Raw genomic sequence first — 14,165 nt, forward strand, 5'->3', positions numbered from 1 at the left:
GTGATGGGCCGAATGGGCTCCTTTTGGATTGTAACAATTCTGTAATTCTCCTGTTTGGCAGTGTTTAGAAGGATGGGGGGGTGAGGGGTGGTAGCAGTGGTAGCAGTGCTACCATGCCACCCATATCAGCTATGATTGAATCGCGGAGCAGACTCGGTGGGCTGAATGGCCTAATTCTGCTCCTATATCTTATGGTCTGATGGTCTAATGTACAGGAGCTGTGTGCATACGTCAAGCAATGTTTGGTGGGGGAGGGAGGAGGTGAGATTTATGCAGTTTGCTGTTGATAAAATGATTTCCACGTTCACCCATCATCACAACAATCACAGGAGCCACTTCACTCCAGATGAAACAGTTGGAGAAATACTTTGGGATGCAGCTGAGCCAGGCAGCAAAGCATGGAAGTGAAACCTCCGAGTTCACCGTTCAGTCGAGGCTTGTCTTTTTTCCACAAAGATCATCAGCTTTCAAAAACCTTGTTCAGATTTCAGCTTCCAATTGAAATGGAATATTCTGAAATGTGCACATGTTTGCAGACCATTATGGGTGACACTGCGGTGTATCCAAAGCCTGCCTTATGTCAGGGTGCCTGATATCAGAGTTACTTCAAGACAACTTCTCATTTCATAGAGTGACTGAAGTCGTTTCTGGCTTCTTGAGTCGACACAAGTATTCTATTGATAAAACGAGGAGAGGATGAAATGATGAATTATTCCTGCAAGTTCCCCCTCCCCCCCCCCCCCCCCCTCCCCGCCTCCATGGAACATAGGAAGCTTGGGGAGTTGGTGTATCAGTAAAATTCACCGCTTATTTATTTCCATTTGGCTGCACATCACAAACAGAATGACAAATGTCCTTTGAAAATGTATTGAGGTTGCAGTGGGGGGGGTGGGGGATTGTATTACACTAGGGGGCTATCTGGTTACCCAGTGAAATCGATAGTCCTGCTTCATAAGAGCAGAAGGAGTTACTGGGTTGCTGTGGGTTGGAGTTGCCAGTGTGTGTGTGACAGAGGAAGGGGCCTATCAGAGACAATCTCTCGCACAAGCAACACCTTTGTAAACCATCCTCTGTGTCACTGTAAACCCTCACCTCTCCCTCCCTCCCTCCTCCACCTGCTGTCTCTGAAACTGTAAACTGCATTTGCTGTTTGTACATATATTTATTTTAAAAAAACACACACACAAGAAATGAAGGCTCATTGAGGATGACTCGAGGTGGAAGTGGTCGTGTTCATTTCCAAGCCAATGAGTAAACCACCTACCTTTGGACCAGGATCAAAGTCCGTGTTGGAGCGGGGGTTGAGGCATGGAGAAGTCAGTGTTAAACTGACGACTTCTCAAAAGCCCAGCTGCTTCGCAAACAATGCTGAGTTGCATTGCGTGGAAGAAATCTCAATCACACACACAGCAGACTTGACAAGACGCAGGGCACAGGTTGCCGCCGCCCTGCTGCCTTCTCGCCACATTTACTCGCCGACTGCCTCTTGGATTGCAGTAGACCCATAACACACTCTGAAGTCTGGCTTGGAGGAAGAAAAGTTCACCCCCACCCTGCCAGTTGCTGGGACCGGGAAAAGGGAGAAGATGAAGGATTTCGACAGCGCTCAAGGCTCAGCGTGGCTGCTGTCGCTCGCGGTGATCTTACACAGCGTGGCCAGAGTGGCAATGTCAACAGCCATCATCAACGTGACCCATTTCTCCCCCATCACCAACCGGACAGTGACCACCAGCGTGCCTGGCATTTACGGCAACAACTCGCCAGTCAAGGGAGCCAGAGGTGTGATTGGGATCCCGGACTCTCAGGACGCTCTCGCCTGCGATAAAAACATTGACTTCAATGCCAAGGAGACACCCTGGATAGCTCTCATAGCCAGGGGCAACTGCACCTTCGCAGAGAAGATTAAGAATGGACAGAGCAGAGGGGCTGCTGCTGTTGTGATCTTTAATGAGGCGGGCAAAGGCAATAGAACGGACCCCTTCTTGCATTATGGTAAGAACAAAGACACTCTCCTATTCATCCCAATGCTTTAGCATTATTTAGTATGAATGAAATTATGACAATGCTGAATAAAGTTAAAGTTTATTTATTAGTCACATGTAAGGCTTGTATTAACACTGCAATGAAGTTACTGTGAAAATCCCCTAGTCGCCACACTAACGGCGCCTGTTTGGGTCAATGCACCTTAACCAGCACGTCTTTCAGAACGTGGGAGGAAACCGGAGCACCCGGAGGAAACCCACACAGACACGGGGAGAACGTGCAGACTCCACACAGACAGTGACCCAAGCCAAGAATCAAACCCGGGTCCCTGGCACTGTGAAGCAGCAGTGCTAACCACTGCGCCACCGTGCCACCCAATAGTTTCATTTTCATAGAATAGTTTCATTTGATGGAACTTTGATGTGAGCTGACAGTTTCTAAGTCTGGTTGCTGCTCCCAAACTCAACTTGCCCATCAACTGAATCCCAAATTCCAAATCTTGTTCAGCTCAATGTTTCCCTGCTGCCACACTTGCCAATTTTCCTCTTCCCACTTTCCTCCTGGCTAGTGGTTCTTAGGACTGTGATTCGTGGACACACCTCGAAACTATTCTTCCTGTAGAGAAAGAGAGAATGGAGAGAAAGGACGGGAATGCAACTAGAGAGGGGGCAGAGGAGATTCACCAGGATGTTGCCTGGGCTGGAGAGCCTCAGCTACAACAAGAGCTGGGGCTGTTTTCCGAGGAGCAGAGAAGGCTGAGGAAGGACCTGACTGAGATGTACAAAATTATGAGGAGCATTCTGATTTGAATTGATTTGATTTATTATTGTCACATGTTTTGGTATAATTGAAAAGTATTGTTTCTAGTGCGTACATGGGGAGACGGAAAGGAGAGGGTGCAGAATATTGAGTTACAGTCATAGCTGGGGTACAGAGAAAGATCAACTTAATATAAGATAGGGCCATTCAAAAGTCTGAAGGCAGCAGGGAAAAAGCTGCCCTTGAGTCAGTGACCTCAGACTTTTGTATCTTTTACCCGACGGAAGAAGGTGGGAGAGAATATGTCTGGGGTGCACGGGGTCCTTGATTATGCTGGCTGCTTTTCCGAGGCAGCGGGAAGTGTAGATGGAGTCAATAGATGGGAGGCTGTTTTGCATGATGGACTAGATAAGATAGTGAGGAAGAAACTTTTCCACTTATTAGAAAGACTAATGGAGAAACTGGAAATGTGGCAACTGTGGAAAAGGATTCAGGTCCTCGTCTGAGCTGGAAACTCATTGACGCATTCACACTGGGGAGAGGCCATTCACATGCTCTGTGTGTGGGAGGGAATTCACTCAGGTATCCCACCTGTTGAGACATGAGCGAATTCACACTGGGAGGAAGCCATTAACCTGCTCTGAATGTGGGAAGGGATTCAGTGTTGTAACCAACCTGCAGAGACACGAGCGAGCTCACACAGGGGAGAGACCATTCAATTGCTCTGTGTGTGGGAAGAGATTCACTCACTCATCCCATCTACAGAGACACCAGGAGATTCACAATGGGGAGAAGCCATTCACCTGCCCTGAGTGTGGGAAGGGATTCAGTTATTCATATAACCTGTTGAAACACCAGCGAGTTCACACTGGGGAGACGCTGTTTAATTGTTCCGTGTATCGGAAGTGTTTCAATGATCCAACAATTGTTGGGGTCATAGATTTAAGGTGAGGGGCAGGAGGTTGAAAGGGGATTTGAGGAAAAACTTTTTCGCCCAGAAGGTGGTGGGAATCTGGAACTCACTGCCTGAAAGGGTGGTAGTGGTGGGAACCCTCACAACATTTAAGAAGCATTTAAGTGAGCACTCGAAACGCCATAGCATTCAAGGCCACGGACCAAGTGCATGATGGGATTAGAATAGATGGATGGGATTTTCCGGCCGTGCTTGCCTCAAAACCGGAAAATCCCACCCAAAGTTAACGGACCTTTGCATAGTCCACCACCCACTCCCCACCAACTACAGTTCCAGGCAAGATGGGAAAATTCTGGTCGATATGTGTTTGGCACAGATATGATGGGCCAAAGGACCTCTTTCGGTGCTGTAAAACTCTATGACTATGACTCTATGAGAATATTCAGATGCTTCATCTTGTTGAGCCATTCAGTTGGACCTTAGCTGATCCATGTCTCAATTCCATTCATCCACCTTTGTCCCCGAACCCTTGATAGTATCACTGAACAATAAACATGTGTACAAAGTTAAGCAGGATGAGATTTTGAGTTTTTGGAGCATATCCCAATTCTATTCGCACCCCAACATCCACAAACGATGCAGTCCCAGCAGAGGGCTCACTGATCGAAATCAACAGTACGAAATGTGTCTGACTGTTCTGACACTTAGCCCAGGACACCTTGGCAAATTATAGAACCATCATAGTCTCTACTGGGGTCAATCAATGACAACACCAGGTTAAAGTCCAACAGGTTTATTTGATAGCAAAAGCCACGAGCTTTCGGAACAGGCTGTCCCACAGAAGCTCGTGGCTTTTGCTACCAAATAAACCTGTTGGACTTTAACCTGGTGTTGTTAGACTTCTTACTGTGTTTACCCCAGTCCAACGCCGGCATCTCCACATCATGTCAATCAATGAGCAGAGATCAGCTACAAACCGCCAGCCTTCCTGAGCTGTCTGGTGTATCCAATCACTAGCTGAATCGGTTAAACTATCAGGGGAAGTAGATTCTAATCGGAATATTACCCACTGAATTTTATTCAGTTTTGGATTGTGTATTTACTTTAGTGGGAGCTGCCAAAGTGCTCTTTGTTGCGACTACACAGTACTATTACCAGAAGATTATTCGTGACTGCTCTGTTAGTTTGACTGTAGGAAAAATGGCAGTTTATTGACGAAGGAATTTATATTTTGAAAATCTACAATGCCCCCTCCCCACTGGTGTATCTGCAGAAAGTCCACTCACCTTCACCAGGAACCCCTGACCTGTTAGAATTCCTGGACCCGGGGATATTTGAATGAAATGGGTGGGTGCCTGTGCCAGTAACACAAGGTACCCCTTGTTTCTTAATAGTGGTATTGGTCCCAATGGCAGAGGCTCTTGAATTGGCCTCAGTGCCTTGACATCTGCTGGCCTGGGGACCTTTCGTTAGAGTAAAAGGTGCTATATAAATTGTTGTTATCCATATTCTAATTTGCAGCAAGTCCTGTTCACTCACCACCTCTGTGCTCACTGACCTACGCTGGTTTCCACTCAAGCATTGCCTCAATTTTAAAATCCCTCCGTGGCCTTACCCTGTCCTGTAATCTCCATGATGTGCAGATGCCGGCGTTGGACTGGGGAAAACACAGTAAGAAGTCCCACAACACCAGGTTAAAGTCCAACAGGTTTAATTGGTAGCACAAGCCACTAGGTTTCGGAGTGCTGTCCCTTCATCAGGTGAGTGGGAGTTCTGTTCACAAACAGGGCATATAAAGACACAAACTCAATTTACAAGATAATGGTTGGAATGCGAGTCTTTACAGGTAATCAAGTGTTAAAGGTACAGACAATGTGAGTTGAGAGAGGGTTAAGCACAGGTTAAAGAGATGTGTATTGTCTCCAGCCAGGAGAGTTAGTGAGATTTTGCAAGCCCAGGCAAGTCGTAGGGGTTACAGATAGTGTGACATGAACCCAAGATCCCGGCTGAGCCGTCCTCATCTGTGCGGAACTTGGCTATCAGTCTCTGCTCAACGACTCTGCGCTGTCGTGTGTCGTGAAGGCCACTTTGGAGAACGCTTACCCAAAGATCAGAGGCCGAATGCCCGTGACCGCTGAAGTGTTCCCCAACAGGAAGACAACACTCTTGCCTGGTGATTGTCGAGCGGTGTTCATGTCACACTATCTGTAACCCCCACGACTTGCCTGGGCTTGCAAAATCTCACTAACTGTCCTGTCTGGAGACAATTCACATCTCTTTAACCTGTGCTTAACCCTCTCTCCACTCACATTGTCTGTACCTTTAAGACTTGATTACCTGTAAAGACTTGCATTCCAATCATTATTTTGTAAATTGAGTTTGTGTCTTTATATGCCCTGTTTGTGAACAGAACTCCCACTCACCTGATGAAGGGGCAGCGCTCCGAAAGCTCGTGGCTTGTGCTAACAAATAAACCTGTTGCACTTTAACCTGGTGTTGTGAGACCTCTTACTCTGTAATCTCCTCCAGCCTCTCAACATTCCCAGAACTTTTCTAGTTCTGACTTCTTGATAAGTCATTACCGCCCCATTTTAATCACACCGTCATTGGTGGCCATGCCTTTTCAGCTACCTAGATCGTAACCTATGGAATTCCCTCCCTCCACCTCTCTTTCTCGGGTTAAGCCAATCTTCAAAACGTACCCCGTTGTCTTTGATCACCTGGCAGAACCTCTCCCCATGTGGTTTGGTGTCAAACTTTCTTCAGAGTGTTCCTGTAAAGCACTTTGTAACACACTTAAGTACATTACAGGTGCTAAATAAATGCAGGCTGTTATTGTTGTTAACAGACTCATGTACTGGCCTTGTCAGAGTCAGGATGGCTCCTCTTTCATAGAAGGCGGAAAGGCAGGTAAATAGGGTGGCGAAAAAGGCACATTGGCACACTAGCCTTTATCAATCGGGGCTTAGATTACCAAAGCAGAGAGGTCATGATGGAGTTGTATAGAACTTTGGTGAGGTCACAGCTAGAATACTGCGTGCAGTTCTGGTCACCACATTATAGGAAGGATGTGATTGCACTGGAAGGGGTGCAGAGGAGATTCACCAGGATGTTGCCTGGAATGGAACATTTAAGTTATAAAGAGAGGTTGGATAGGTTTGGGTTGTTTACTCTGGGTTAAAGTCCAACAGGTTTATTTGGTAGCAAAAGCCACACAAGCTTTCGGAGCCCCAAGCCCCTTCGTCAGGCCCTGAAGAAGGGGCTTGGGGCTCCGAAAGCTTGTGTGGCTTTTGCTACCAAATAAACCTGTTGGACTTTAACCTGGTGTTAAACTTCTTACTGTGTTTACCCCAGTCCAACGCCGGCATCTCCACATCTTGTTTTCTCTGGAGCAGAGCTGCCCCTTCATCAGGTGAGTGGGAGTTCTGTTCACAAACAGGGCATATAAAGACACAAACTCAATTTACAAAATAATGATTGGAATGCAAGTCTTTACAGGTAATCAAGTCTTAAAGGTACAGACAATGTGAGTGGAGACAATCTGAGGGGCGACCTGACTGAGGTGTCCAAGATTATGAAGGGCATGGACAGAGTGGATAGGGAGCAGCTGTTCCCCTGAGCTGAAGGGTCAGTCACAAGAGGACACAAATTAAAAATGAGGGGTGGGAGTTTTAGGGGGGATTTGAGGAAAATCTTTTTTACCCAGAGGGTAATGACGGTCTAGAATGCGCTGCCTGGAAGGGTGGTGGAGGCGGGATGCCTCACATCCTTGAAAAAATACCTGGATGAGGACTTGGCACGCCAGAACATTCAGGGCTATGGGCCAAGTGCTGGCAAGTGAGATTAGGTGGGCAGGTCAGGGCCTTTCGTGCATCGGCGCAGACTCGATGGTTCTCTTCTGCCCTGTAGTATTCTGTGATTCTGTGACATAGAAAATAGAAGCAGGAGTAGGCCATTCGGCCCTTTGAGCCTGCCTCACCAATCATTTTGATCACGGCTGAGAGTGGCATTGGTTGACCACATAGATCCCATTTCTGGTAGGCTCGTGGTAGCAGTTTTGAAGTGCAAAGGATTGGCCCTTTTTCCAAAAAGCGGTTATTCTTTGTGGGAACTGATCTCTTGGCTACTTTAGGAAAACCAGCCTTCCAAATGTGGGCCCACATTCACCACTTGGCAGGGTTGGGGGTGGGGAGTGGGGGGGGGGGGGGCGGGGGATGGTGGAGACTAGCTACCAGAGACAGAGCTGGCAGCAATTCTGCAGGAAGGCATCTTCCTGCCGATGAGCCATATCTTATATCGGCAGAAAGGAATGAAAGAGTCATTAAGGCACAGAAGGTGGCCATTCTGCCCGTGAGTTTATGCTGGCAGATGGATTGACTGCCAAACACCAGTTCATCCAGAAATTATTGGTGCCCAGTGTAAAAGGGTTCCATCACAATTTCTGCACCCACGAACCTCCATCAACTCTGATCATCCTAGTTTGCCAGAATTCCTGAAAATCTCTGGAGCTTTAATGTCCCAATTTGATTGGGAAATGTGTGCGAACAACTGTGGAAACTGGTGAATGATAGAATCCCTACACTGTCACTTTATAGTTAGGGTGGTGCGGCACGGTGACACAGTGGTTAACACTGCTGCCTCACAGCGCCAAGGACCCGGCTAGAGTGACTGTGTGGAGTCTGCACATTCTCCCCATGTCTGCGTGGGTTTCCTCCGGGTGCTCCGGTTTCCTCCCACAGTCCAAAGATGTGCTGGTTAGGTGCATTGTTCATGCTAAGTTCTCCCTCAGTGTATCTGAACAGGTGCCGGAGTGTGGTGACCAGGGGATTTTCACAGTAACTTCATTGCAATATTAATGTGAGCCGACTTGTGACACTAATAAATAAACTTAATGGGGAAAGTGCAGATGGAAATGTACTTTAACAAATAATGAACCTAGTTCATAAATGGTAATTTTGAATAAGTTATTTCTCGCATTTTCCTTCTGCATCTCTGGATGAGAGATATGAACAACAAACATTGAAGTATGCCAAATAATGCTCAGAGTTTTGGATTGAACTTACATTTCCAGATGGGAAAAGTTACATTGTGAGGGGTGAGGAATTTCATTCCTTGGTCATAAATCTTTCTCATCCCCTCTCTGTACACATAGAGGAAAATAACAAAACACCACTGATGTTGGAAATCTGAAATAGATGCAGAATAGACCAGCAATACTCAGCAGCTTAGGCACCATTGGCGGAGAGGGAATCAAAGTTCATGTTTCAGGTTAATGACATTTCATCAAAACTGGCAAATGTTAGACATGTAACAGGTTTTAAATAATTACAGAAGTAGGGCAAGGGAGAATGGGAGGAAAGAATAAAATGGAAGGTGTGTGACAGGGTGGAAGACAGGAATGATAAATGGCAAAAGGAATGATAGTGCAGGGTGCAGGACAGCAAATATGCAAAAGATGAGTATAGAGGAGGTGTGAATGTCAATAGTAGTCATTCCCAGATCATCAGTGCAATGAGCAAGGGCTGAAGCAGCATCACCGATGCTAGTCTTCAGCCAATTCGATTCACTTTACGTGAATGGTTGAAGGTACAGAATACTGCAAAGGCCATCAACACTGACAATATTCTGGAAATAATTCTGAATCTTCAGTCGTGCTCCAGAACTTGCCGGGTCCCTATAGCCAAGCTGTTCCAGTACAGCTACAACGCTGGCATTTACCTAGCAATGAAGAAAATGATTCAGGTATATCCCATATGCAAAATGTAGGACAAACCCAACCCAGCCAATTAGCACGCCATCAGTCTACTCTCAATCATCAGTAAAATGATGGAAGCAGTCCTCACTTAGCAATTACCTATTAAAACTTGATCATCTGGACTCGAAACGTCAGCTCTTTTCTCTCCTTACAGATGCTGCCAGACCTGCTGAGTTTTTCCAGCGTTTTCTCTTTTGGTTTCAGATTCCAGCATCCGCGGTAATTTGCTTTTATCTATTCAAGCTTTTTGGGTTCCGCCAGAGCCACTCAGCTTCTGACCTCATTACAGCCTTGGTTCAAACAAAAGAATTGAACTTCAAAGGTGAGGTGTGAGTGACTGCCCTTGACATCAAGGCAGCATTTGACCAAGCAACGGTTATGACCTGAAACTTTTCAATTTGACGCTGAGTCTGGAAGGGTTGCAAAATGCTTAAGGAAAAGATGAGGTACTGTTCCTCAGTTTGTTTTAGAAGAATGAGACGGGATCTTATAGAAAACCTATAAAATTTTAACAGGACTAGACAGGGCAGATTCAGAAAGGATGTTCCTGATGGTGGGCGTGTCCAAAATCTGAGGTCAAAGTCTGAGGATATGGGATAGGCCATTTAGGACTGAGATGAGGAGAAGTTTCTTCAGCTAGAGAGCGGTCAGCCTATGGAATTTGCTATCACAGGAAGTAGTTGAGGACAAAATATTGTATGTTTACAAGAAGGAGTTAGATATAGCTCTTAGGGCGAAAGGGACCAAAGCATAAGGTGGGAGGGGAAGGTTGTGGCGGCGGGGGAGGGGGGGGGGGTGCGTTGGCTGACCAGCCATGATCATCATGAATGAAGAAGCATGCTCGAAGAACCAAATGGCCTACTCCTGCTCCTATGTTTCTATGTTGTTCAACTTCATTCGATGGTGAGGAAGTCTGAAGGTAAAGAGATCAAAGTGGGAGTGGAATTTAACAAGTGTCTGGAAGCTCAGGGAAACATCTGTGGACCGACCATTGGTTCAGCAAAGGAACCTCCCATTTTGCAGTCCAGAGGCAGAGGAGACCGTATTGTGAACAGCGAATGCCGGATACTAAATTAACACGAATCACTGTTTCAGCTGGAAATTATACTTGGGACCCTGGACGGACGGAAAGACAAAAGGACAGGTGTTACATCTCTTGCGTGTACACAAGGAGGGACCATAATTGGAGATGACAGAATAATGGGCTGTGGCATCATAGAGGAAATGGTCTCTTCAGAATGTTGAAAGAGGAGGGTTCTGGGTAATATTGCACAGCGGGTGATGGAAATGACAGTGGATTGTCCATTAAATGTGGGGGTTAATGAGGTGGAAGGTAAGGAACTCTATCGTGGTTCCAGGAGGGAGTGAAAGGGAGAACAGCAGAAGTGAAGGAAGTACAAGCATACAATTTAGGATCAGAAGTTGGCCATATGGCCCCTCCTGTCTGTCCTGCTATTCAGTAAGAACCTGGCAGCTCTTTTTCTGGCCTCAAAGGCACTTTTCTGCTTATACCCCCAATACAATACCCATTGACTCTCTTGCTGGTCAAAAATCCTGCTTTAAAAATATTTAATAACTGCTCCTCTCCCACTCTCTGGGGAAGAGTGTTCCACAGACTCACAGAATTGATATAGCAAAGAAAGAGGCCATTTGGCCTGCACCAGATCTCCGATTGAGAACTCACCCAGTGCTATTCCCCCACCTTCTCCCTGTAACTCTGCACATTGCTTTTCAGATCACAGTCCAATTCCCTTTTAAATTAATTGGGGGAGTCTGTGGGAAGGCAAAGGGACGTCTGGTAAGTGGCACGCTTTCAAAAGTGTATTAACCAGGGTTCAGAGTAAACACATTCCTCTTAGGATGAAGGGCAAGGCTGGCAGAAGTCGGGAACCCTGGATGACTCGGGATATTGAGGCCCTGGTCAAGAAGAAGAAAGAGTCACATGACATGCAAGGCAGCTGGGATCAAGTGAATCCCTTGAAGAGTATAGGGGGGTGCAGGAGTAGTGTTAAGAGAGAAATCAGGAGGGCAAAAAGGGGACACGAGATTGTTTTGGCAGAGAAGGCAAAGGAGAACCCAAAGAGCTTCTACAAATACATAAAGGGCAAAAGAGTAACAAGGGAGAGAGTAGGGCCTCTTAAGGATCAACAAGATCAAGAGATGGGTGAGATCCTAAATGAATATTTCTCATCAGTATTTATTGTTGAGAAAAGCATGTATGTTAGGGAACTTGGGGAAATAAATAGTGATGTCTTTAGGAGTGTACATATTACAGAGAAGGAGGTGCTGGAAGTCTTAAAGCGCATCAAAGTAGATAAATCCCCGGGACCTGATGAAGTGTATCCTAGGACATTGTGGGAGGCTAGGGAGGAAATTGTGGGTCCCCTCGCCGAAATATTTGAATCATCGATAGTCACGGGTGAGGTGCCTGAAGATTGGAGAGTGCCAAATGTTGTGCCTTTGTTTAAAAAGGGCTGCAGGGAAAAGTCTGGGAACTACAGGCCGGTGAGCCTCACATCTGTGGTGGGTAAGTTGTTGGAAGGTATTTTGAGAGACAGGATCTACAGGCATTTAGAGACGCAAGGACTGATTAGGGAGACTCAGCATGGCTTTGTGAGTGGAAAATCATGTCTCACAAATTTGATTGAGTTTTTTGAAAGGGTAACCAAGAAGGGAGATGAGGGTAATGCAGTTGATCTTGTCTCCATGGACTTTAGCAAGGCCTTTGACAAGGTACCGCATGGTAGGTTGTTGCATAAGGTTAAATCTCATGGGATCCAGGGTGAGGTATCTAAATGGATACAAAATTGGCTTCTTGACAGAAGCCAGAGGATGGTAGTAGAGGGTTGTTTTTCAAACTGGAGGCCTGTGACCAGTGGTGTGCCTCAGGGATCAGTGCTGGATCCACTGTTACTTGTCATTTATATTAATGATTTGGATGAGAACATAGGAGGCATGGTTAGTAAGTTTGCAGATGACACCAAGATTGGTGGCATAATGGACAGTGAAGAAAGTTATCTCCGATTGCAACAGGATCTTGATCAGTTACGCCAGTAGGCTGACGAATGGCAGATGGAGTTTAATTTAGACAAATGCGAGGTGATGCATTTTGGTAGATTGAACCAGGGCAGGACTTACTCAGTTAATAGTAGGGCATTGGGGAGAGTTACAGAACAAAGAGATCTAGGGGTACAGGTTCACAGCTTCTTGAAAGTGGAGTCACAGGTGGACAGAGTGGTGAAGGAGGCATTCAGCATGCTTGGTTTCATTGGTCAGAACATTGGATACAGGAGTTGGGACGTCTTGTTGAAGTTGTACACAACATTGGTAAGGTCACACTTGGAATACTGTGTACAGTTCTGGTCACCCTATTATCGAAAGGATATTATTAAACTAGAAAGAGTGCAGAAAAGATTTACTAGGATGCTACCAGGACTTGATGGATTGAGTTATAAAGAGCAGCTGGATAGACTGGGACTTTTTTCTCTGGAGTGTAGGAGGCTGAAGGGTGATCTTATAGAGGTCTATAAAATAATGAGGGGCACAGATCAGCTAGATCGTCAATATCTTTTCCCAAAGGTAGGGGAGTCTAAAACTAGAGGGCATAGGTTTAAGGTGAGAGGGGAGAGATACAAAAGTGTCCAGAGGGGCAATTTGTTCTCACAGAGGGTGGTGAGTGTCTGGAACAAGCTGCCAGAGGTAGTAGTAGAGGCAGGTACAATTTTGCCTTTTAAAAAGCATTTAGATAGTTACATGGGTACGATGGGTATAGAGGGATATGGGCCAAATGCGGGCAATTGGGATTAGCTTTGGGGTTTTAAAAAAAAGGGCGGCATGGACAAGTTGGGCCGAAGGGCCTGTTTCCATGCTGTAAACCTCTATGACTCTATGATTCTAAATGCTTCAGTTGAACCTAGCTCCATCAAACTCTCAGGCAATGCATTCCAAACTCTAAACACTCACCGCAGCTTAAACATTTCTCCTCATCTCTGTCTTAAATGGGAGACATGATGTGGAGATGCCGGCGTTGGACTGGGGTAAACACAGTAAGAAGTCTCACAACACCAGGTTAAAGTCCAGGTTGAACACCAGGTTAAAGGTTAAAGTTTGGACTTTAACCTGGTGTTGTGACACTTCTTACCTTATTAAATGGGAGACCCCTACTTCTAAGCTGTATTTGCTATTTCTGGTCTTACCCACAAAGGAAAACATCCTCTCAGCATCCACTCTGTCAAGCCTCCTCAGAGTCTTTTATGTTTCAATAAATTTGCCTCTCATTCTTCGAAACTCCAATGGATACAGGCCCAACCTATCCAACCTTTCCTCATAAAATAACTCCCCTCCTCCCAGGAATCAGTCGAGTCAACTGCTTCAGGTGCAATTGTGCTCTTTCTTAAATACGGAGACCAAAACTGTACACAATGCTCTAGATGTGGTCTCAACTGCAGTAAAACATCTCTATTTTTATGTTCTATTGCTCTTGTAATGAATAACAACATTCACTTTGCCTACCTAATCACTTGCTGTACTTGTGCACTAACTTTTCTTGATTCATGTATCAAGACACCCAGATCCCTCTGTAGCTCAGAATTCTGCAATCTCTCTCCATTTAGATAACATGCTTTTTAAAAATTCTTCCTGCCAAATCCAAGATGGTGCCGTCGCGAGGCAATTCTTGTAAGCTGTGCCCAGTATACCTTCTAATTCTAAGTTTTACTCTCGTTCTAAAACTTTATTCTAACTCTTTTAAACTCT

The 14,165-nt window shown here is 45.8% G+C and overlaps 1 protein-coding gene across 1 annotated transcript in view; it reads left to right on the forward strand.

Moving 5' to 3' along the window:
* The first annotated feature begins 996 nt into the window (after nucleotides 1–996).
* Nucleotides 997–14,165, forward strand: part of rnf128b (ring finger protein 128b) — a 156,496-nt gene continuing 143,327 nt past the window's right edge. The window contains exon 1 of the mRNA XM_078211789.1: nucleotides 997–1,992. Within this exon, the coding sequence (XP_078067915.1) occupies nucleotides 1,587–1,992 (406 nt within the window). The 5' untranslated portion in view covers nucleotides 997–1,586. The remainder of the gene's footprint in view (nucleotides 1,993–14,165) is intronic.

This window comes from Mustelus asterias, chromosome 4, assembly GCF_964213995.1.
Source record: "Mustelus asterias chromosome 4, sMusAst1.hap1.1, whole genome shotgun sequence".
In the NCBI taxonomy this organism is placed as follows: domain Eukaryota; kingdom Metazoa; phylum Chordata; class Chondrichthyes; order Carcharhiniformes; family Triakidae; genus Mustelus; species Mustelus asterias.